The sequence below is a fragment of the Podarcis liolepis genome (genome assembly GCF_965112155.1).
Source record: "Podarcis liolepis genome assembly, chromosome: 3".
Lineage (NCBI taxonomy): Eukaryota > Metazoa > Chordata > Lepidosauria > Squamata > Lacertidae > Podarcis > Podarcis liolepis.
This window is the reverse complement of record NC_139557.1, coordinates 3,488,973-3,511,443: the sequence shown is the minus strand read 5'-3', so window position 1 is coordinate 3,511,443 and position 22,471 is coordinate 3,488,973. Positions and strand designations below refer to the sequence as shown.

The 22,471-nt window shown below is 44.6% G+C and overlaps 1 protein-coding gene across 1 annotated transcript in view; it reads left to right on the top strand.

The window, feature by feature from the left end:
• Window positions 1-9,985: 9,985 nt before the first annotated feature.
• Window positions 9,986-22,471, top strand: part of LOC310702414 (uncharacterized protein) — a gene marked incomplete at its 5' end in the record, with an annotated part of 30,080 nt that continues 17,594 nt past the window's right edge. Inside the window, 7 exons of the mRNA XM_083493892.1 lie at window positions 9,986-10,006; window positions 12,200-12,319; window positions 13,365-13,452; window positions 16,188-16,336; window positions 17,098-17,192; window positions 20,686-20,774; window positions 21,097-21,210. Coding sequence (XP_083350018.1) covers window positions 9,986-10,006; window positions 12,200-12,319; window positions 13,365-13,452; window positions 16,188-16,336; window positions 17,098-17,192; window positions 20,686-20,774; window positions 21,097-21,210 — 676 coding nt within the window. The remainder of the gene's footprint in view (window positions 10,007-12,199; window positions 12,320-13,364; window positions 13,453-16,187; window positions 16,337-17,097; window positions 17,193-20,685; window positions 20,775-21,096; window positions 21,211-22,471) is intronic.

The following is a 22,471-nucleotide window of genomic DNA, read 5'->3' as shown; positions in this document are numbered from 1 at the left end:
TGGTTGACCACAAACTTGACATGAGCCAACAGTGTGACGCGGCAGCTAAAAAAGCCAATGCAATTCTGGGCTGCATCAATAGGAGTATAGCATCTAGATCAAGGGAAGTAATAGTGCCACTGTATTCTGCTCTGGCCAGACCTCACCTGGAGTACTGTGTCCAGTTCTGGGCACCACAATTCAAGAAGGACACTGACAAACTGGAACGTGTCCAGAGGAGGGCAACCAAAATGGTCAAAGGCCTGGAAACGATGCCTTATGAGGAACGGCTAAGGGAGCTGGGCATGTTTAGCCTGGAGAAGAGGAGGTTAAGGGGTGATATGAGAGCCATGTTCAAATATATAAAAGGATGTCACATAGAGGAGGGAGAAAGGTTGTTTTCTGCTGCTCCAGAGAAGCGGACACGGAGCAATGGATCCAAACTACAAGAAAGAAGATTCCACCTAAACATTAGGAAGAACTTCCTGACAGTAAGAGCTGTTCGACAGTGGAATTTGCTGCCAAGGAGTGTGGTGGAGTCTCCTTTTTTGGAGGTCTTTAAGCAGAGGCTTGACAACCATATGTCAGGAGTGCTCTGATGGGGTTTCCTGCTTGGCAGGGGGTTGGACTCGATGGCCCTTGTGGTCTCTTCCAACTCTATGATTCTATGATTCTATGATTCTATGATTCTATGATTCTATGATTCTATGATTCTATGATTTCCAGGCCCTCATCTAGCACCTTTGTTTTCAGTCCCACTGCCTGTGGAGAATCCCCAGTGGTTTGGGCATTTTCAGCCATTGCACTAGGGAGGCAGCAGCCTGTGGCTCTCTTCCAACAGTCCCTCAACTGCCCTCCCTGAAGGCTTGTTCCCTAAACAGGCATAAACAATTCATAAAACTGTTACTATGTTGTATGAAGTGTTACAAGAATCCAGAAAAAGTGATATGCCAGAGCTGATGGATTTGGTTACATGAATCTGAAATACAAAGGTTCCATGTGCTTCTAGACTGTAAACAACTGCAGAAGATGATAGGAGGAAATCAAAGAGGGGGGAAATGAGTAATTCAGTCATACAAAATTGCTTTTCCAAAACTGTCAGCCATGGCAAGCTGGAGGAAGCCACGTTTAAGTGTCAGGCGGCAGTGGATCCAATCCCCACAGCAGGTCGCCAGGAATGGATAAGACAAGGAAAAGTTCTTACCAACTGCTTTTCATTCAATATTCACAGAGAGAGGTTTGGAAATGCAGCCTCTTGGAATAGTGGCGTTGCCCTGAATCTCCACCCCCTCCCTCTCTCACATTATGCGTCATCCCTATGGGAGCTGAGATTTGTCCTCTGCCTCTGAGCTCTCTGCTCTCCTACTTTCAAGGCTCACTGGGTTCTGGGAGGGGGGTCTGGAATGCTTTCTAAAGTCACTGTGCCATCAGCTGTCCCCCCCCCTTGTGCTTCTTCCTCCTCCTCTCCCATTATTTCCCAGCTTTCCCTCTCATCTGCCTCTGAGCTGTGATCCCCCTCAAATCCCTGTTGTAATTCAGAACTGTCTTCCTCTTCAGGGCCAGGCTGGGGAGGCAGTCTCTACCATTCCTCCTTCCCAGTCCCTGACAATAAGCCTTATTTATACAGTACAATCCCCTTTGTTTGCACAGTCCTTACTGTACCAAGTCACGTTTGGGCTGGTAATTATACCATAACAGACAGAACAAAATAGTTCTACAAGTTTTACTCAGGCCATTATGTTTGAAACATAACAGTAATGTATGCTTTCATAAATGACGTTCCCATCAAACCAGGTTTGACGGCAGTAGAATGGGCATAAGCCAAACGGAGAACTATTTTATATTCTCCTTGGAAAATGAACTCAGCCATCAGTATCCTATTCCTTATGCCTTGCAGTATCCATTATGTCAAGAATTCCTTATATTTTCAACACAAAAAGTCCACTCTGATTTAGCTGAAAATCAATGTTAAGTTTTAAAAAAATGGATTAGTTTGATATTGTTGGTAACCCAGCCTCTAGTAAAAATGTGTTTGGTTTGGGGGGTGACTTTTAGTCCAGTTCAGCCACTTGTTATGGAAAGCTCCTGATTTATTTTCCTTTTTGTCTTTTGCAAAGGAAAATCAAGTTGTTCCTCATCTAGCACAACTGTAGGGTTATAACAGCAGCAACAATTTCACAGCCAGGAAAATATCAGGAAATAAAAGCTATTACAAAAACAAATATTGCAAGAAGACAGTGACACAATTCTCACATCCTACTTCACACAGCCGTTTCTGTGACTCACATTGCAAAGCAGGAAGCAGCAAAGGTAGGGGGGTGTGGAGTATATATATATATATATATATATATATATATATATATATATATATATATATTCACTGAAGCCAGAAAATCCACTCATTTTCAAAGGAAGGAAACTGCCTAAAGGTACAACGAATTCTTCTGAACTCCCTAGAAAAATAAAGGTAAGTTATATTGGGGATATCACCAAAGTTACATTGCTGTGGTGCATATCGCTTAACTCAGACAGCGTTCTATAATTATAATTATTATTATGTTTTTAAAGTACCGTTTTTCCTAGAAGCTCCAGGTAGCGCAGAGCCATAGTGGGGGGCAGGGAAGGGGGGTTTGGCCCTGGGCGCACATTTTTGAGGCGGCGCAATCATGCTCCCCCATAACAGGCACGGAGCGCTGGCAACTAGGGTGCGGTGGCAGGCACGTTGGTCTAGTGGGCAGGTGGATGGAGGCAGTGGGCGAGGAGCCTCTTGGAGGTGGGCTCTGTTCACCCTCTGTGAGGGCTCTGCATGCGCCCCCCTGGCATGCCCCCCACCTCAGCTGCCCAGATGGGGTGCAGCACTTGCCCTGCCCTGGGCACTGGCAATCCACACTATGCCACTGAGGTTGTAGATATGCTTTCTCCACTCAATTTCTCTTCGCAACACCCTGATCAGGTAAGCCACTTCCACCTTAAGGAGGAGGTGGGGTTACAGGCTCTCACGACCCCTCCATGTGCGTGGGATGTGTGTGTGGTCAGTCCCGTGCAACTGGGGGGTTACCGGCTAGTGGTTAACCCTTCCCGGACTCCCTGAAGATGGCCAGGAGTGAGATATAGTCAATGCCTAAGCCAATGCCTAAGCCAATACCGCTCACAATCTGTAATCAATAAAGTTGTGGCCTTTTTGAGCCCATTAACCTTAATACTGGGGCCAAGCATTTTTATTCAACTATGGGGGTGGGGGGATGTCGGGACCTTGCCACGCATTGTTAAGCTGCATGATCATGACTGGCCAGTCACCCAGAAGGTTTAGTGGCTGAGTGGGAATTTGAACATGGCGTCTCCTTGGCCTTAACTGAACACTGGGTGTGCGTAAAAGTAAAACAAGTTAGAATTTCTATTTTGCCAACTCTCATTGCTAATGTCAAATCCTACCTGACACTGGCAAGTTATAAACAAGAAACAGAGAGAAGGAGATTATGAAAACTTATGCTTCTTATTTGTAATAAAATTGTTGTTGTCATTCCAAAGTGCCAAATATGGAAACACTGACTTTCTGTCTTTCTGTGACCAATTCGCCATTTTAGAGGAAGATGATTAAATGTTTTCGGAAACACACAACATACTTTATGGGAAGTTGCCAGAGTCTAGCCATTTGAATGGAAAGATATGTTGGGAATCACTGTGCCCATATACCTTAACACTGCAGATTGAGTTGTAGCCACTGAGCTGAGCACACTTCATGAAAGGTGCATTTTCTGAAAGTCTTAAAACCATCTCCACTTTCTTGGGCACATTCACAATTTCACCAGCACAGAACTGGAAATAAGAATGACCATGAGACCCACTCTGTGATGTGAACTGCCCTGTAATCTTTGAAGGGTGGTATACAAATTTAATAAATCATCATCATCAGTTTTCAAACTGGATAACCCTGGGGAAGCTTGCCAGGAATTCCATGAGATGATTATTAATAGCAAACATATGTCTCTGAAAGAAAGCTTGCCTGTTAGTAGAGATCACCCCCTCCAATGTACAGTGGTACCATTGGTTACGTACTTAATTCTTTCCGAAGGTCCGTTCTTAACCTGAAACTGTTCTTAACCTGAAGCACCACTTTAGCTAATGGGGCCTCCCACTGCTGCCGCCGCGCCACCGCCACACAATTTCTGTTCTCATCCTGAAGCAAAGTTCTTAACCCAAGGTACTGGGTTAGCGGAGTCTGTAACCTGAAGCGTCTGTAACCTGAAGCGTATGTAGCCCAAGGTACCACTGTACAGGGGAGTGTTGGGTGTACTCTAAGGCATGCTCTCCAACTCATAAATCGCAATAGAGAGGCACAATAGCCTTGATAAGCTCTACTATACTTCCTCAAATCATCTGCAGCAGGCGCAGGTTGTGCAGCAGGCATGTAAGACCCTCCCCAGCAATCACAATGCTATGGATATTGAGGGTAAAACCACTGGACTAAGGGACGGGACTTATTTTGCAAATGAAAGAAGTACGGATTCTGAATCATTTTGCACAGCAATATTCTGATGTAAGAGTTGTGTATGGCTGAGACAATGGACTCTGTGGCTTGCACTGAGATTGCAGCAGCAGCATGCTGCGTTTGTCTAGAAGGCAAGTCTGTCACACTGTGGTGCCTCTCACTTTATAAAAAAAAAAAATTAGTAGCCAAATATATGTGGTTGCACAGGTATAGCTTGTGCTCTACTGGCCTTAAAGATGCCTTAGAGGAGCTTGCCCCCTAGACTAATTTTGCCTCCTAGACTAATTTTCACTAAAGTTCCATGCTGTTCTAAGTATTGTCACCACTGGATTTGGTGGCTCTGTAGCAATGCTGACAAGAGCAAAGATTTAAAGTGGACAATGGCCTGATTCACACATCACAGTAAGCCAGGGTAGGGCTATATTATTATTATTATTATTATTATTATTATTATTATTATTATTATTATTATTCCTATACCACCTTTAATCTGACGACACAGGGCAGTTTATAATATAACACAAAAATGCATACCATAGTAACAAAAACAGTACCTACCTGTATAAACGTAAAGGGACCCCTGACCGTTAGGTCCAGTTGTGGCCAACTCTGGGGTTGCAGCGCTCATCTCGCTTTATTGGCCGAGGGAGCCTGCATACAGCTTCCGGGTCATGTGGCCAGCATGACTAAGCCGCTTCTGGCGAACCAGAGCAGCGTACGGAAACACCGTTTACCTTCCCGCCGGAGCGGTACCTATTTATCTATTTGCACTTTGACGTGCTTTCGAACTGCTAGGTTGGCAGGAGCAGGGACTGATCAACGGGAACTCACCCCGTCACAGGGATTCGAACCGCCGACCTTCTGATCGGCAAGTCCTAGGCTCTGTGGTTTAACCCACAGCGCCACCCGTATCCCTCCTACCTGTATAGACACAGTTTAAATAGTCATAGATTTAATTAGCCAAAGGCCTGAGCAAATATGAACGTTTTTGCCTGGTGCGTAAAGATATGTAACAAAGGCACCCGGTGCGCCTCCCTGAGGAGAGCATGCCACATGGATGTGCTGGTTCCCAAAGAGATGCTTGCACCCATTTGGGGGGCTTTTTAATTTGATACAGGACAGCTGCTAAGCCAAGGTTTGGCTTAGTGCAGGGGTCTGCAACCTGCGGCTCCGGAGCCGCATGTGGCTCTTTTACACCTTTGCCGCGGCTCCGGGACGGATACTAGCGAGGGGAGGAGGCGCATTGTGTGCCCCGACACTCCCCACTGTGGCGGGCGCTGTACTGGCTGTGACGTCGCATGGGGGCGGTGCATGCGTTAGTCACGCACCGCCCCAACGTCACCTTCCCGCCCGCTGTCAGATCGCAGCTCCAGAGATATATGTGTTTTAAATGTTGCAATGGTTTTGCGGCTCCCAGTTGTTGTTTTTTCTTCGGAAATGGGTCCAAGTGGCTCTTTTTGTCTTAAAGGTTGCAGACCCCTGGCTTAGTGAGTCATCTAAACCCAGAATTGTGTTTAAGTTCTCTCTTTATCCATGAGGATGGACTGATATGATTATTTAACTTTTTTTCTCCTTTTAGAAAATGTATCTACTACTTACAAGCTTCTGGATAGATCAGAAATATTTTTCAGTGATAAAAAAGTGACACTGTGAATTGGCACTGGAGAAAAACCTCTCAATATACTGTTTTAATGTGCTAGCAAGGATGTTTTCCTCATAAATACCACAACAACTTGTTAACTCGGAGTCCCAAAAATAACACAAGTCTTGGTGAATGATCCTGTTCTCAATTTCTTGTTATTGACATTTTGTATCTCAAAATATTTCTAAAGTGTTCAGAGCCTCAACAGTAGACGATACATTTTAAAAACAAAAAAGAACTAAATGCCACCGTCACTCATTCCTATTATAACCCTTCTTTTTCAAAGAGCTCTCCATCAGCAGCTGCAAAGGAGAGCAGGTTCGGTTAATGAAAAATGTCGCCAGCGGAACAAATAACTAGCATTAACCATTCAGAAGTATAGGTTCTCTGATCATTGCAGAGCGCTCATGATGACACAGCAAACTCAGAACAATACTCAGATTCCTGCTTACCTATAGTACTTAGTTACAGTTCCCAGCTCAGAAGGAAACAAAGTTCTGGTGTACTATTAGGAGAGGCCGGAGTGGTAGAGGGCAGTCATGGATCACTGCTTTGTGGCAGCCTTTTTCTCTTACCTACAGGCGGGGGGTGGAGGGAGGGAGAGAGCGATAAAACATCAAAAGATTTGAATTACTGTGATATGCTGCTTCCTGATCTCTCTCTCTCTCTCTGTGTGTGTGTGTGTGTGTGTGTGTGTGTGTGTGTGTCTGTCTGTCTGTCTGTCTGTCTGTCTTTCTGTCTTTCTGTCTCAAGTAGCTGGCTTCTACATTAAGGATTTATTATGTATATTGTTATAGGATTGGGGTTGTGGTGGTTTAGATGATATCCTTGGACTGCAGCCAAGCCTGTGACTTTTTTTGGAATCTAGTAGTGGGAATCTGCTGAGCTCCTTGAACCTCTCTTTTGATTCAATAATGGGGCTGGTAGGCATCCATTTGCTTGTTAGACGTGTTAGCACAGAAAGGATGTGTTGCCATACAGACAACTGAGATGCTTCCAGGAGGAGTGGGGAGTGGGCCTTTCTCCTGGCTGGGTGTTAGACTATCCCCTGCTTCTTAGGATGACATAAGTGTATGACAGGAGGTGAAAGGACTTAGAAAGGCTCCTCTTGTTCTCGGCTGAATCCAAAATTATGGTGTTGGATACTCACCCACTCAGAAACTAACAAGGAGGCAAGATCTGTTTCAGTGTAAATGCTGTGAGTCCCTTCACCCTATGCTTGGATTGTATATATGTGTAAAAAAGCCCACATATCCTAAAGATATCACAGTCTCCACTGACCCATACCACACAACTGCCCTGTTTTTACTGGGACTTACGGAATTACAGAAGCTGCCCCAGGTTCTGATTCCATCCCGGGATGTCCTGCGATTTCAGGCAAGGGGGTTCTGCACCTTTGCCTGCTGGCCAGCTGCTGCCACACACCACACACACACACAAAGAGGGTTGCAGCATTCTGAAGTACAATGCCACTTCTGGACATTCGTCACTGCGGCCCTCCGTGTGTGTGTGTGGCATTGGGCAGGCGACGGCAGCGGGCAGGTGAGTGGCAATGTGCAGTGGCAGGTGCGGACACGCACAAGCTGGTAAGGTGGCAAGTGAGCAGCAGTGGCAGGAAGGGGGGTATGGTGTGAGCTGGCCAGCGGTGGTAGCAACAGTGGAATAGTGAAGGATGACCTGATTTCTTCTTGGGAAATGTTGGAGCATATGTTGACCTTCATTCCAAGGAAACGAAACCCTGCATAAGTATTGGCATCCCAGGAATCTCTTGCCACTCAGAGATTAGGCTGCATGTAGCAACAGGTAATTTCCCAAAATTCCACATGGAAACATAGCACAAGTATTCTCTCACATGGATCATGATAACTCTCAGCCAGGCCCTGTCTTTGTAACTCTAAGGGCTTATCCACACTTCCTCTTGTTCTGCTACTTTTCCCCAGGGAAAACCACTCTTTAGCATACAATCAGAGCAAATAGAAATCAGGCTTCTCACAAACTGCTCTTTGTTCCAATTTGGAGCTAAAGAGCAGGTTTTCCCTGGGAATGGAGCAGGGCATGGGGGAATGGGGGAAACTGCTCAGACTTGTGCCTAGAAATTGTGGGTCAAGTGGAAAACCACTTGGACCTGTGCTTTCTAGACATGGGACAGGTGGAAGTGTGGACAAAGCCTTAGACACATGGTAACCAAGACTGTCATCCTTAATTTGAGGACACATGGTTGGGATTGTGCTGTACCACGGTCAAATATTTACACTTTCTCTTAACACTAAATTTTGTCATTCAAAACAATAAATTTTGACTTACTGAAGAGGCCTCAAATGGATTTAATGATCCCTGAAGGAAATCTCTACTCTAGCTAGACTGCCCAGTGTGCTGCTGTAGCCATGAGTTTTCTAAATCAGGGATGGGTTGGAGCAGATGATCTTTATGCCCCTTCCAACCTGATGATTCTGTTATTCGTGGGGAGAAGAGGGACCTGCCAGATCTTTGAAATTTACTCAATGAGTAAAGCAGGCTCCCTGTTTCAGAAGGACAACCAACTTACAGAGGCTTAGGAAAATGGCAAGCAGGGGCAGAGAGCTAGCATGCTCAGCCCTAAGCCCCCCCCCACGTGGTTTCAAATTACACAGGTAAGGTGGGTGTTTTAGTGGCATAGATATATTGCAGTTAAGATGACAAATGTGTCCTGGTTTCTTTGCTTTTCAGCCATGATCCTGCTCATTTTGTGTGCATGCCTGGCTGCAGGGCTGCATCAATCATCAGCTGCACAGGTAGGATCTTGGTTTATTTGTAGAATGTGGGGTGTTCATAAAAGGCAAACTGGTTCCTGATGCTTTTGCTAAGTCCACCTATACTAATCAAATCCAAGGAGATCTTGCCAGAGTGGGAAAGCACTTTCACACCCACCCTTCAAGGTTCATTGAGGTCTGTGCTGGCCAAGTTTGACATGAGCGTGTCTGTGCAAAATAGCCCTAAGCTGCCAGGCAGGTGCCCAACTTGCTCCCTTTTCCTCACTCCATATTCTTTGCTACCTAGAGAGCAAAATCCTGCCCCAACCAGGCTCAAGGGGCTTTCCTGCTGGTGACTGCAGATAGAACCCATCTGCCTTTGCTATGCCAGCAGACAAGAAGCTAGTTGAGCTTCTTTCAGAGAAGACTTTCAGAGAACTGACTTCACAGCTCTTGCCCCTCTGTTGAGTCACATCCAGAGGACAGAGTACTAACAAATGGCCAAAGGAATTTGAAATTAATTATTCTCATTTATTACATCCAGATTATAGGTTTGTAATCTTCTGTTTTTAACTCTCCAGTTTTTGTAGTAGTTTTTATTATTATTTCTGCTGTATTTTTGTTGTTCCCTGCTGCTGTTTTAGTGTTAACTTATAAATGACTTTCTATTATTCTCCAAAGAAATACACAAAATGTTCAAAAAGGAGGCAAAAGGATAATAAGAGAGTTCACAGGGAATAATATTATTACAGTAATACATGATAAATAAGCTACTTTACAAATTAAGCCTACCATGAACACTTTAGATTTATTATAACACTGCTATTGTCTTACAAAAACCAAATAAAAGCATGAAATTGATTCCTGTCCTTGAGATCCTTAACATTTATTTGATGAATTTAACTGATAAATTTTAATCACAGGGTCTCAATTGCTTTGCATATATTTATACACCTTGATTTTCTCCCCATCAATGTTGTCAATTTTATTATTCCTAACGATTCCCATAATTTTCTGATCAATTCTATTTTAGCTGGTTTTCTACTGTCTTTCCTTTTAGCACATAATATCCATTCAAAGGATATATACAAGACTTGTGTCTAGTGCTTTTTAGATACACAATACTTTACAAAGTTCAGTAGATGCATGACTGGGTTAATAATTACGGTAAGCCCACAACTTAAGCAGGGGTTACATTCCAGGGCTCATGCCTAAAGCCAAAATCATGTAGAGTCAAAGCACATTGTGTTCAAAGGTGGGTGGGATTGCCAAAGTCATTTTTTCCTGGAACCCTGCCCCCTTTCCACCTCTATCTATCTCTCTATCTATCTATCTATCTATCTATCTATCTATCTATCTATTGCCACAAGTTTAAATCTGTATGCACACAAGTTAAACGTCCATAAGTTGCAATATTACTGTATTGCAGATATTAATATTGTGCAGCATGAAGCAATTGGGTGCACTGAATCCTTTTGGAACAAATATTGTCCAGACTCATAAGTATTATTCAAAGTTTTACTAACCAGAACTTCTTCAAAAACAGGTACAAAAACATCCATGTTTTTCATCCAGAAAGTTTTATAAAACATATGCATATTCAAGCATAGGTTCTCCTTCTTAAATATATAACTTCATTACGATCAGCGCTGAAATCAAGGCTCTGTTTTCCCCACGGCCTGCACTAACCTGCATCGAGCCGAAGGCTATGCAGCTTCTTGAGACGCTTCATCATCACATCCTTCCCTGACTGTGCCTGGGAGCAAATGGCCAAGCCAGCTCCCTTTCAAAATGGTGAGTTCGCAATGGAATACCTTAATCACATGATTAAGGAGAGTTAAACACTCACACGAACGCTAGCAGAGAACAACAACTCAGCTAGAGGTCAGAGAGAGCTTCCTTCTAGCTTAGTAGAATTTTCCAGCGTTAAACCGTTTGTGACATACAGTGGTGCCCCGCAAGACGAATGCCTCGCAAGACGAAAAACTCGCTAGATGAAAGGGTTTTGCGGTTTTTGAGCTGCTTCACAAGACAAATTTCCCTATGGGTTTGCTTCGCAAGACGAAAACGTCTTGCATTTTTTGCAAGTTTGTTTCCTTTTTCTTAACACCGTTAATACAGTTGCGACTTGACTTCGAGGAGCAACTCATAGAACGCGGTGTGGTAGCCTTTTTTGAGGTTTTTGGTGATTTTTGAAGCTTTTCCAAAACTTTTCCAACACCGTGCTTCGCAAGACGAAAAATTCGCTAGACGAAAAAACTCACAGAACGAATTAATTTCGTCTTGCGAGGCACCACTGTACATACAAACATCCTCCAATTCAATGTGCAATTAAACAATTATACTTAACATACTGTACTCCAGTTTGGATGACTTCGTTAATAACTGCAACTACCATACACCGTTGATAACTGATAACTACCATACACCAACCACTTTCTGACTCAGGACACCAACCCCTCATGTGATAATAGTCATTTTTCTTTTCTTTGAAGAAGCAACAATGCCCCCCTCCCATTTACCCAATATTTTACTTCTCCACAAAGTTTCTTTCTTAAATAAAAAGTCCCATACTTCATCTGTGGTTACAGTCTGCATGTTTTTCTTCTCTTTTTCTCTATAATGGAGTTTTCCTTGATAATTCTCTTGTAACGTTATTCTTGTTCTTCTCTACTGCAAAAATTAAATGCTATTTTTAACTGTTAATTTATAAGATTATATTTAATAAATTTGGGTCATTGGTTCAAATATGTGTTTCCAAATGTAAACCATTCTGGGCTGAGTTTATTTTCATGTGACCTATCAACTAAAAAAGATTTATTTGCTGGGAACTCTTATCCGCATCCCTGTGTTAGCTTGTCAATAAGGACGCAGTCTCAATTTCTTTTCTTTCTGTTTCACTTTATGTATATAGTGTGCATGATTCACATTTTAAAAGTTGCTCCATAAATATGAACACACACACACCCCACCAAAAAACCCCCATAATGGCTCATTATTGGACCAGGGCATTGTGCCTTGAGTACGTCCTCCTCCCTTCTCTTGCAAGCCTTGGTGTAAGATTTCTGGGGTTTACTAAACCATTGTTTCCCATTATGCCTCAACCAGAAAAGTGTGGCTTAAGTTGTAAGTGTGGTTAGGCTATGGTTTGCAAACTAGCATTTGGTTGATGCTTAATTCACAGTTTCCTAGTTCTGATGTAATGGGAAACTGTGGTTTAGCAAAGCCAGAAAACTTGCAAAGGGGAATGAGAGAAAGGTAGAGGAGGCAGAGCAGGAGGGAACGCACAGACACAGTCCGTGGTTTATCAGTCTGAGATGGTTGCATCTGAACACTTGGCCACTGTCTCTTTGGTTGCAGGTCTCTGACCATTTCGCTAGTTTGAGCACCATCAATGAAGACCAGAAAAAGGAGATTGTGGACATACACAATAAGCTACGGAGAGAAGTCCAACCACCTGCTAGCAACATGCTGGAGACGGTAAGACACATTTTGAAAACCCAACAGAAATGTATTCAGGAACAATACTGGCATTTTTAAAATTAATTGCTAGGGGGGAGAACCATTTGTTAAGGTAGGAAAATTATGAAACCAGAGCAAAATATAGTGGACAAGATATTGCAACAAGGTTTTGTTTTTACCTGTTGCATTTTATCTAGTTAAGTCACTCTGAAATTTTGTTTTTTGTAAAAAGAGGGTAACAAATGTAATTATTATTAACAGAGCTACAACAATCTCCATTAACCGATGATGAGTACATAAGCTACTACACAAGTCAATCCAATGTGATGTAAGGATTGGAGTGGCAAACTAGGTCTAAGGAGATGCAGGCTGAAGTCCCACTAAGCCATGAAGCCACAGCTCAGCCTCCTGGCTCTCAGCCTAGTTAACCTTACAGTGTTGTGTGGCTAAAATAGGAAGAAGACCCACATATGCTGCCTTGAGCTCCTTGGAGGAAAGTCAAGATACACAAACATAATAAATGAATGAATTTGGCAACATTAGCCATTTCTGGCAATGAGTTTCCTATTAAGTGACCTATTTGCAATTGCTGTTTACCCAATTTCCACTCTTAAATGATTGCTTACAGAAAAAAAATGTCAAAAACATTGCTAAATAAATCTTCCTTCCTTCCTTCCTTCTTTCCTTCCTTTCTTTCTTTCTTTCTTTCTTTCTTTCTTTCTTTCTTTCTTTCTTTCTTTCTTTCTTTGCAAAAATAGACTAAGATCCAAATGCAGTAACAAAAATGCACTTGATTCGACTAGATAAGTAAGAGAAGCATAGAAAGAAATCCTGGGAACATAATGTGCTTCTAAATACCTATAATTTTAAAAAGGCTTGATTTCCACCATTGGCCATGATTTACTGAACCAGGCTTGTGCCAATAGCTGAGAAATTGTCTTTCAGTGTTTAGCTAGAACATCAACATCACCATAGTTACAAAATCCACTGGTAATTGATGCATTTCTGGGCATTACTGTTCTATAAACTTGTAACTCACTAATGTATTTTTATCTGTACATAGAAGTGGAACAATGATATAGAAAAGAATGTACAACGGTGGGCAGACCGATGCACATTAGAACACAGTGCGGCATCTGATAGAACACTAAGTAAGTAAAGAACCCATCTTCCAGCAAATATGAGTTCAAACAGATTATTTAAAGTGGATTTTTGTTAGAAGACATTAAATCTATTTCATGAAGAAGAGAATAACAAATATTTAATGCAATATTTTTCTTTGAAAAAAATTGATTTGAACTTTTATTTTAATTCAGTCCTATATCAAAAGAAACGCATGAGTGGCACATTTAAAATATGCCGATTGGCCTTTGCAGCTGAATGTTTTATATCTTCATACCACACTTGAGGCAATATATGCAGGTCTTGGAATCTGCTCCCAAGGTTTGGGGGTTGGGAATGTCTTTTCAGAACTGGAGCCACAGAAGCTGCCCTGTACATACGGACCTATCCATATTTCTCTTTTGAACCAAGCCAAAGACTGTGCTCCTTGAAATGTCTTGCATATACTCCAATAAGTCTTCCAGCAGCCGTAATCTCTGCCATCTATAGCAAATGGTATCCAGGTAAGAACCTGGGTGCTGTAAGTTATACATTTATACATATGAATGCCCAAGTGAGGAACTACAGTGAAATCATGCAGTGTTGCCATAACTTGAAAGGGAGCCTGACAGAATAGGGGTGGAGGGAATCTCCAAGGGGGAAAGGGTGGAAAGAACACTTTTCTCCTTCCCACCATCCTGAAAGCTGACCCCACTATCATATAAAAGTGCTGAAGTGCTAAAGTTTGAGATAGGTGTCAGCCCTGAAGTTGAGCCTTTTGTTGGTCTATAGCAGGGAGAAACTTTCCAAAGAGTATGAAAAGGAACATTTCCCCCTTCCCTTTCCTCTTCTGTCCTCTTCTGCCTCCTGAAACCTTGAGTCAGGAGCTCAAGAAGGTACCATTCCTCCTCCTCCCCTTGTCTCTCCCTCTCTGGGCTCATCCCCACTTCTGCCTGTCCTGTGCCCACAAAGCAGGCCCCCAAGAGGTTTCTGCTTCCCAAACACAGGTCTGAGTAGTTTTTCATTTGTCCCACCACTTTCCCTGAGAAAACCCACCACTCTGCAGAAAAACCAATTGTTGTTTGTTCTGATTCAGTGGTAAACAGCAGGTTTTCCCAGGGGGAGGCAGCAAGACAAGAAGTGTGGATGAGGCCTTATTCTCTCTCCCTCTCAGTCTCTCTGCCAACACCCTCAATATTCCATGGCCCCATGCTTCCAATCTTCTGTGGGTTCTGCAAGACAATGATCGCCGGTCCTTGTCAGGCTATTTTGGTTTGTGCCTATTTAGATTTATTTCCTTTCAATTTTTACAAGTGAGCATACTTCTGTGTACCCTGTATGCAGAAACCTCTGCCATTTAGAGGTGGATGCATTTCACTGCAAAGCTGATAGGCTGAGAAATCCACCAGCACTCCACGTAAACAGCATTGGTGACCACATGCTTGAGGTGGTAGAAGGTTCTGCCTACTTGGGTTCCACCATAACCAGTAATCTCTCCAGTGATACTAAGCTGGGCAACCATATTGACAAGGCAGCTATGGCAAAGGCTCGCATCTCCAAAAGGGTATAGGAGAATGGGTTGCTAATGATCAACACCAAGAAGAAAGTCTACCAGGCTTGCATGTTCAGTACACTGCTGCATGGAAGTGAGTTGTGGGCAACTAACACCGGCCAAGAGCGACACCTCAGGGCCTTCCATATGTGCTGTGTCGGAAAGATTTGGGGTTGCAAAACCATGTAATGTCAGGGGAGAGACTTCCTGGCCCTTTCAGTACATGGGACTCCATTCACAGACAAGAGCAGTTTGATAGTGGAATGGACTCCCTCGGAAGCTGGAGGGCTCTCCATCACTGGAGGTGTTTAAGCAGAGGTTGGGTGGCCAGCTGTCATGGATGTTTTGGATGAGATTCCTGCATTGCAGGACGCTGAACTCAGTGATCCTTGGGGTTCCTTCCAACTCTACAGTTCTATGATTCTGTGATTCTATTACTATGTTTTACGTTTACTGTCAGAGGCAGCAGGTCTCAGTATAAAGGTAAAGATAAAGGAGAGGTTTCAACAAAGGAAGAATGTTAAATTTTGTAGGTTTTTTGTGAAAAACCAATAAATAAGTTTTTTTTTAAAAAAAAAAGAATTAGGGGTAAGGTCATTACAGATTTATAGAAAAGAAACTAAGTCCTAGACCAGGATTGGCAAAAAAAATTAGCCGCGGGCCAGTCCACTGTCCCTCAGACTTTGTGGTGGGCAGAGAAGCTTCACCGGGGGGAGCTGGAATTAGAGGTGAGGGGAGCAAGTAGTCCTCCTCCCCACCCCCCAACCCCAGCTGCTGCGCTTACCTACCCAGGGGCCGCTGCTGCTGCTTCTCGTGGGTAGGCAGAGGAAGTTTGTCTGCTCCACAGGAGCACCAGGGCGGCGGGGACAGGAAGATGAGCGGTGCAGAAGGGCTGGCTCCAGAGAGGGCCTGCTTAAAATGGCGCTCAGCCAGCTCAGCCCAGCCTCCTTCCTCCTCTAGGCAGGGCAGGGAGAAGCCAGGAGGAGGGAGGGAGGAGGCGCCGCCGCAGTGGGGGGGGGGGATGGAATGGCACAGCCTGAACAAATAGAATCCCCATGCCGATCCACAGATAGTCCGTGGGCTGGATCCTGAAGGCAATTGGGCCTGATCCGGCCCGTGGCCCTTAGTGTGCAGACCCCTGTCCTAGACAGTATAAATGCTACTTTTCCTGAAGCACATGCAGAAGTAGACAAGCCTTCAAGTTCTTGTAAATAATTGTTTTTCCACTTGCAGATGGCACACCCTGTGGTGAAAATCTCTTCATGTCAACTTCCCCCAAGAGTTGGACTGAAGCCATTCTGAGTTGGTTTAATGAAAAAGATGACTTTCTGTATGCTTCTGGAGCAAAGACGGAAGGAGCCGTGATTGGCCATTACACTCAGGTACTATGACACTGGTCAGAGGTTAAAAAGTTTGAACTATTTATTTACAAATTTAACTAGCTGTTTCAAAAGTGTTTGGAAGGGGCAGACTAGCAAGCAGAGATATCAGTTACTATAGCAGAACAAATACAGCAAAATATGTCAGTTCTCAAAGCCCAAGAAATGTAACTGAGGATACTGTCAAGAAATTTCAAAATCAGTTAAGCCTAAGCTTGAAATTCAATGACAATATCCAAAATGCATTAGCCTTGCTGAATGTTGCACCATGGTAAAAGAAACGTTCACTACCTGGCTAACATCTTCATACTTTTTGAGGTTTCCAATTTTTTTTTAAAATAAACTATTTTGCTATCTTAAATTTCTCAGAGCAGTTCACAAGAGTATTTGAAACAAATCACATGGACCCAAGTGCCTTTGCAAGGTAGACAGAGAGGTTTTTACTCCTGAACAGCTCTTTATGGGAAGTAAATTTGAATACATTGCACAAACTGCCGATTCTATAGGAGAGGTTTGCATCAATGCATGTCTCTTAGACTGATTTGTGATGAATCATCTTTATTATTTACTAGAGATGTAGGAGGGGAATTCTATTCAGTTTGCATTTAAAGGCAAACCTGTTGCACTGTACATGTTAGGGGAAGGTGGGAATTGCAGCACTGAGACAGGATGTGGAGGGTCCATTTCAATACTCCTTAAGGTTGTCATGTTGTGCACTCAGATTTACAGTGTGATCACATTCATGTTCATTTGTGTATCTGCAGGTGGTTTGGTATAATTCGCATCTAATTGGATGTGCTATTGCCTTCTGCCCAGACCAAGAATACCAGTACTACTATGTTTGCCAGTACAGTCCTGCGTATGTATTAACAGAAGAACGTGCTGCCTCTTGCAATGCTGTTTTTATCTTGGGACATAAACATTTAAGTTTAGGGTTAGCAGCCAACCTGTATTCTGTAGCATTGACCAATTACATTGTACTTTTTTGAGAAATCCTCACAGGGGACTGGAAAGCCAGATTCGGCCAGACTCCATCCTGCTGCTTCCAGTTTCCTCCAAGCTCTATACCAGGGGTCAGCAAAAAAAATTAGTCGCGGGCCGGTCCACTGTCCCTCAGACCTTGTGGTGGGCCAGAGAAGCAGAACAGTGGGGAAGCTGGAAGAAGAGGCGAGGGGGGCAATTAGTCCTCCTCCCCACCCCCCAGCCCCAGCCACTGCGCTTACCTTCCCTGGGGCTGCCACCACCACCACCTGCTGCTTCTTTCTTGTGGGTAGGAAGAGAACATCCGCTCCACTCTCTGGCCCACAGGAGTACCAGGGCGGCGGCGGCGGAGGGAAGATGAGCGGCGCAAAAGGGCTGGCTCCGGAGAGGGGCTGCTCAAAATTGCGCTCAGCAAGCTCAGCCCAGCCCCCTTCCTCCTCTAGGCAGGGCGGGGAGAAGCCAGGAGGAGGGAGGGAGGAGGCGCCACTGCGGTGTGTGCGAGGGAGAGGGAGGGAATGGAATGGTGCAGGGGAGCTGCAGCCCAAACGAACAGAATCCCCACGCTGATCCACAAACAGGCTGCGGGCCAGATCCTGAAGGCCATGGGGCCTGATCTGGCCCGTGGCCCTTCGTTTGCCGACCCCTGCTCCATACCTATTGCCCGCCAGAGTCTGCTTCATGCCATTTATATGTTCTGTCAGTGCATATAAAGGTACAGTAAGGATCCTTTTCTGGTGCATATGGGAATGAGTTTCCCTTCTCTGCCTTCTCTCTTGGCTGCAGCCACCTGGGATTTTCTTCTGCATAATGTGCCTGGATGTGTTCAGTATCATGTGTTCTGCATAATGTGCCCTGTGCCTGGAAGTGGCATGTGAATGACACAACTCCATGAGGGCAGCCGACTGCAGGGGTCAATCCTACACAGTTGGCAGATTTCAATCTTGACCTCCAAAGCGCAAACGAAACATATTATATGCTCGAAGTACTATTGCTGTGTAGTTCCTTTCAGTAATTGCTTTCCTTTCTTTTCAATGCAGCCTGCAGCATCTTGCTCCTATGTGGTGGTTTCCTCTACTACAGGAGGATAGGAAAATTGTTAGGCAAAACAAATCTATTTAGTTGGGTGCAGCACATAACCTGCCACTAGTTTTGTTTACCTATTCATATTGGTGCTTCCCTACTTGTGGCCTTCCTCATATGTCACTAGGGACTCAGCTACCTTAGTAAAGAAACAAGGAACTGAATGTGTTTTAAACATGCAACACCAGATGGCGCCAGAGAGCAGTAATGGTTTAAAACTACATTTCTCATAGGAATTTTTTCTTTTGTTAAAATGATCTAATTTCTGACTAATTTATAGCGTTTCCCCCCTGTGTTTAAATCTACCCTATGTCTCATATTCATTGCTGAATATATCTTACACAATAAACACCTTCCCACTTCTCACTATATAGAAGGATCTGGCAACTTCTGTTTCAGTGTATCTGAAGAAGTGTGCATGCACACGAAAGCTCATACCAAGAACTAACTTAGTTGGTCTTTAAGGTGCTATTGGAAGGAATTTTTTTATTTTGACAATAAACATGTAAAAGTATTGTCTCATGGCAGTTCACTTGGCTGCCAGCAGGTGGCACTGTGAACTGCAGGGTGATGGCAGATTGAGCTCCCAGAGCTTTGGGGCCGTTGCAGCTGTGTTGCAGGGTGAGGAAGGGGGCGTTGTAACCCTTTTCTCTAATCGCAGTTATGCAGAGGCTGAATATGATTCCACAACAGCAACAGCAATGAATCGGCATATCCTCAAAAACACACTTCACACACAGCCCTGAGACTTGACCTCTCATTAAGAAAAGAAGTTTGGGGCTTCAACCTTAGCTTAGATGAAGCCCCGATCTTCAGTACCTGCCAGTTAAACTTTGGGTAGCAAAGCCCTCTGCTGGGAGCTGGAATGATCTGGCCGAGGTCATGTGGATTTCATTGGATGGTTACTGGAACAGTTAAATAAAATCTGTGAATTCTTTTTGCCCAAAGTAGCTAATATGGTTTGCTTTCTTCACCCCATAACTTCCAAGGCACAAAATGTTCTGTTCTGTTTTGTATTGCTTTGTTTGAGTGTTGTTGATTTTTCTGATCAAACCTGGCCATGACCCACCCCAAACAGTGTTTGTTATGACCCCTGTATGCATCCCTGATCCGGACAGACAGTTGGAGGCTGCAGTGGCATCCAGTGTGGAGCTGACTCTGGCTCAGGGTTCAGGGCAGTCTAACTATGGAAGTTGGGGAGACAGCTGCTGCAGATGGACAAGAACACCCAGAGGAACACCCCAGGTCACTAGGGCCTATAGGGCCAGAGCCTGGACCCTCACAGGCCCCTTCCACCAGGGGCATAGCATGGTGGGGCCGGGGGGGCATGGCCCCAGGCACACAATTTTGAGGGGGTGCAACTAGGTGCCCCCCAAGGACCCCCATCCTGCCCTGCCTGCTGCCAGGGGTCTCTGGGCCTAGCCTCAATGCTGTGTCCCTGGCCCTCTCACTAAATGGCTGCCCAGCCAGGGCTCACTCGCTCCTTGCTTGGTGAGCAGGCACGGACAGAGGGATGCAGGCAAGGGGCAACCCCAGCATGGCCCAGCCCAGCGCTTCTCTCTGCGGGCATCAGGGAGAATCAGCCACCAAGGGTTGTGTCAGCCAGCTGGGCTCCCCCTGCACTGGGGGGAAGCAGCACAGCACACCCTGCTTGGCTCCAGGGGTGAGGGCTGGGTTGGCGTGGCAGGGTCTGTTCATCCTCGGCACCCCGCCTCTGCCTGGCATGCATGTGCAGGCACCCCGGGCATCACCAAACAAGACGATGCTGCTGCGTGCCAGGAGCACACCAGAGGTGAGGTTAAGGAAGGAAGGAAGAGTGCCGATGGCCAGGGGGTTGTCCATTTAAGGCTCTGAAGCAGCTCTGGAGCCTGAAGGAAGCGCCTGAATAGAAGGCCTTAGTCTGCCCCCAGCCTTTCTTGGAGCAAGTTACTCGCTTGGTGCCTAGATGAATGATAGAGGGGTGTGTGAATGTGTCTTGAAAGTAGGCTTTAAGTTAATGGTACTGGCCCTAACCAACACTGGAATGTGGCCCCTGGAAAGCTCTCCCGAATGCAGTGTGGCCCTTGGGCTGGAAAAGATCCCACAGCCCTGATGCAGTGGCCAACATCTGTTTTTGGAGCGGGCATCAACTCCTCTAGCCAGCTGTTCTCTTCTATACCCCACACAGCCCCTTCCCCTCCTAACATATTTGTTGTGTGGAAGATTGAGCAACTGGTGCCATTTAAGAAGGCCATCTCTCAAGACAGAGGGGGAAAAAGATATAAACTGCTGGTTTTCATTTATCATTCCAGAGGGAACATCAAAGGCAAGATTGCCACCCCCTACGAAGCAGGAGAACCCTGTGGGCGCTGCCCAAATGATTGTGACAAGGGATTGTGCAGTAAGTTTGAGAACGTTAAACTATTATGAGGCAAAAAGATACTGGCAAACTCTGAGTGCCCTTAAAGAAGTTTGTGAAATTATCCAACTAATCCTTGTACATGAAAACCATAACCCTTCTCTTAAAAACAAATATCCAACACCACTTGGGCCCCAGAGTTTGCTATGGTGGAAAACAGGATGCTGAACATTTAGTCTGATCCAGCAGGAGGCTCTCCGAGAGAGTCATTATTGTTTTGTTTAAATTTTCTCCAGTTTGTAACACTCTCTCTCTCTCTCTCTCTCTCTCTCTCTCTCTCTCTCTCTCTCTCTCTCATTTTTAGCCAATCCATGCACGGAAACAAATCTTTATACCAACTGCGCAAGCTTAAAGGATCAAGTGGGATGTGATCATCCTATAATGGAAAAGTGTAAGGCTTCTTGCAAATGTCCCACACAAATAATATAAGGCTCCTGAATTTCTTACTTATACCAACCATCTCTTTGTATTAATATAACAATACGCTTTGCTAAATTAGACTATTGTTCATTTTTGATTATCACTGATCCATAGACTACTACAGGACAAAACCATTTTATATGTAAATGGTTTCTAATAATTTTTTTACATGTAATTGTAATTGTTTATAGTTATTACAAAAATGAATTTAACATTAGAATTTTCCTCTCTGTCTGATCTGCAGTCAAACTAATAAAGCTTTTGAGTCTGAGAAAACAAAAGAAAATGTTTTGATTTCCTTGTGACTACGGAATGTAGCAAATTGCAGTTTGACCATTTGTGCTCAGGGTGTGGACAGCAACAATCCCACAAAGAAAGAGAAATGGCCAGAACTTTACTGGTTACAACTAAGCCACTTTGACCTAGCAGACGGTGGAAGGATCCAAATATTGGGCAGCCCGGCTCTGGGCAGAAGCACTCAGCCAATCTGCAGGCGGGAAATGTTAGTGGAAGGTCAGAGAACTTTGATAAAAAAAATCCTTCCAGTAGCACCTTAAAGACCAACTAAGTTAGTTCTTGGTATGAGCTTTCGTGTGCATGCACACTTCATGAGCCACTATTGCCATCCTGCAGGTCACAGGCATTCCAGGGTCAAAGCTGGTTTGGGTCCAGAAGCAACGCCCAAACACCTCCTCAAGAGAGTCCCCATTGTGAAGCAGGGAGCCCAATGCCTGCAGCACCTGCCAGAAACTAAGGACAACATCATCAATAAATGTAACATCCATGCCAAGAATAACAGGGCTCTGGGGAAGGCAAAATCCCCTCCCCCAATGCCCAGCTCCATCAACCGGGGGCCAACCTTTCTCCATAGCAAAGGCTGAGTGCTGCAAAACAAGAATTCATTAAGGTCAGGGCCAAGATGGCAATTGTCACAAGGCATGCCAGCTCTTCTCGTTTGGAGCTGACCCAAACCAGAGGGGAGAGGCTCTTCCTGCAGTCTGCCCCGAGGTCCCACCCCCAGGAGCTCAGCTGGCCTACCTGATTGGTGCCTGGGACACAGCCATGGACCACAGTGTGGCTGGTCTGCAGATCACCATCTGGCCATATCAATGAGGCGGTCAAGGCCCCCCCCCTCCCCAGTCATCACTCCATGATGCACATGGTGGTCAGTCTTGACTTAGTGGCCTATTCCACTACATTCACAACTTTTGATCTTTGCCTTACCCGATTATTAGTTTTTCTGACTTTTAATATTATTA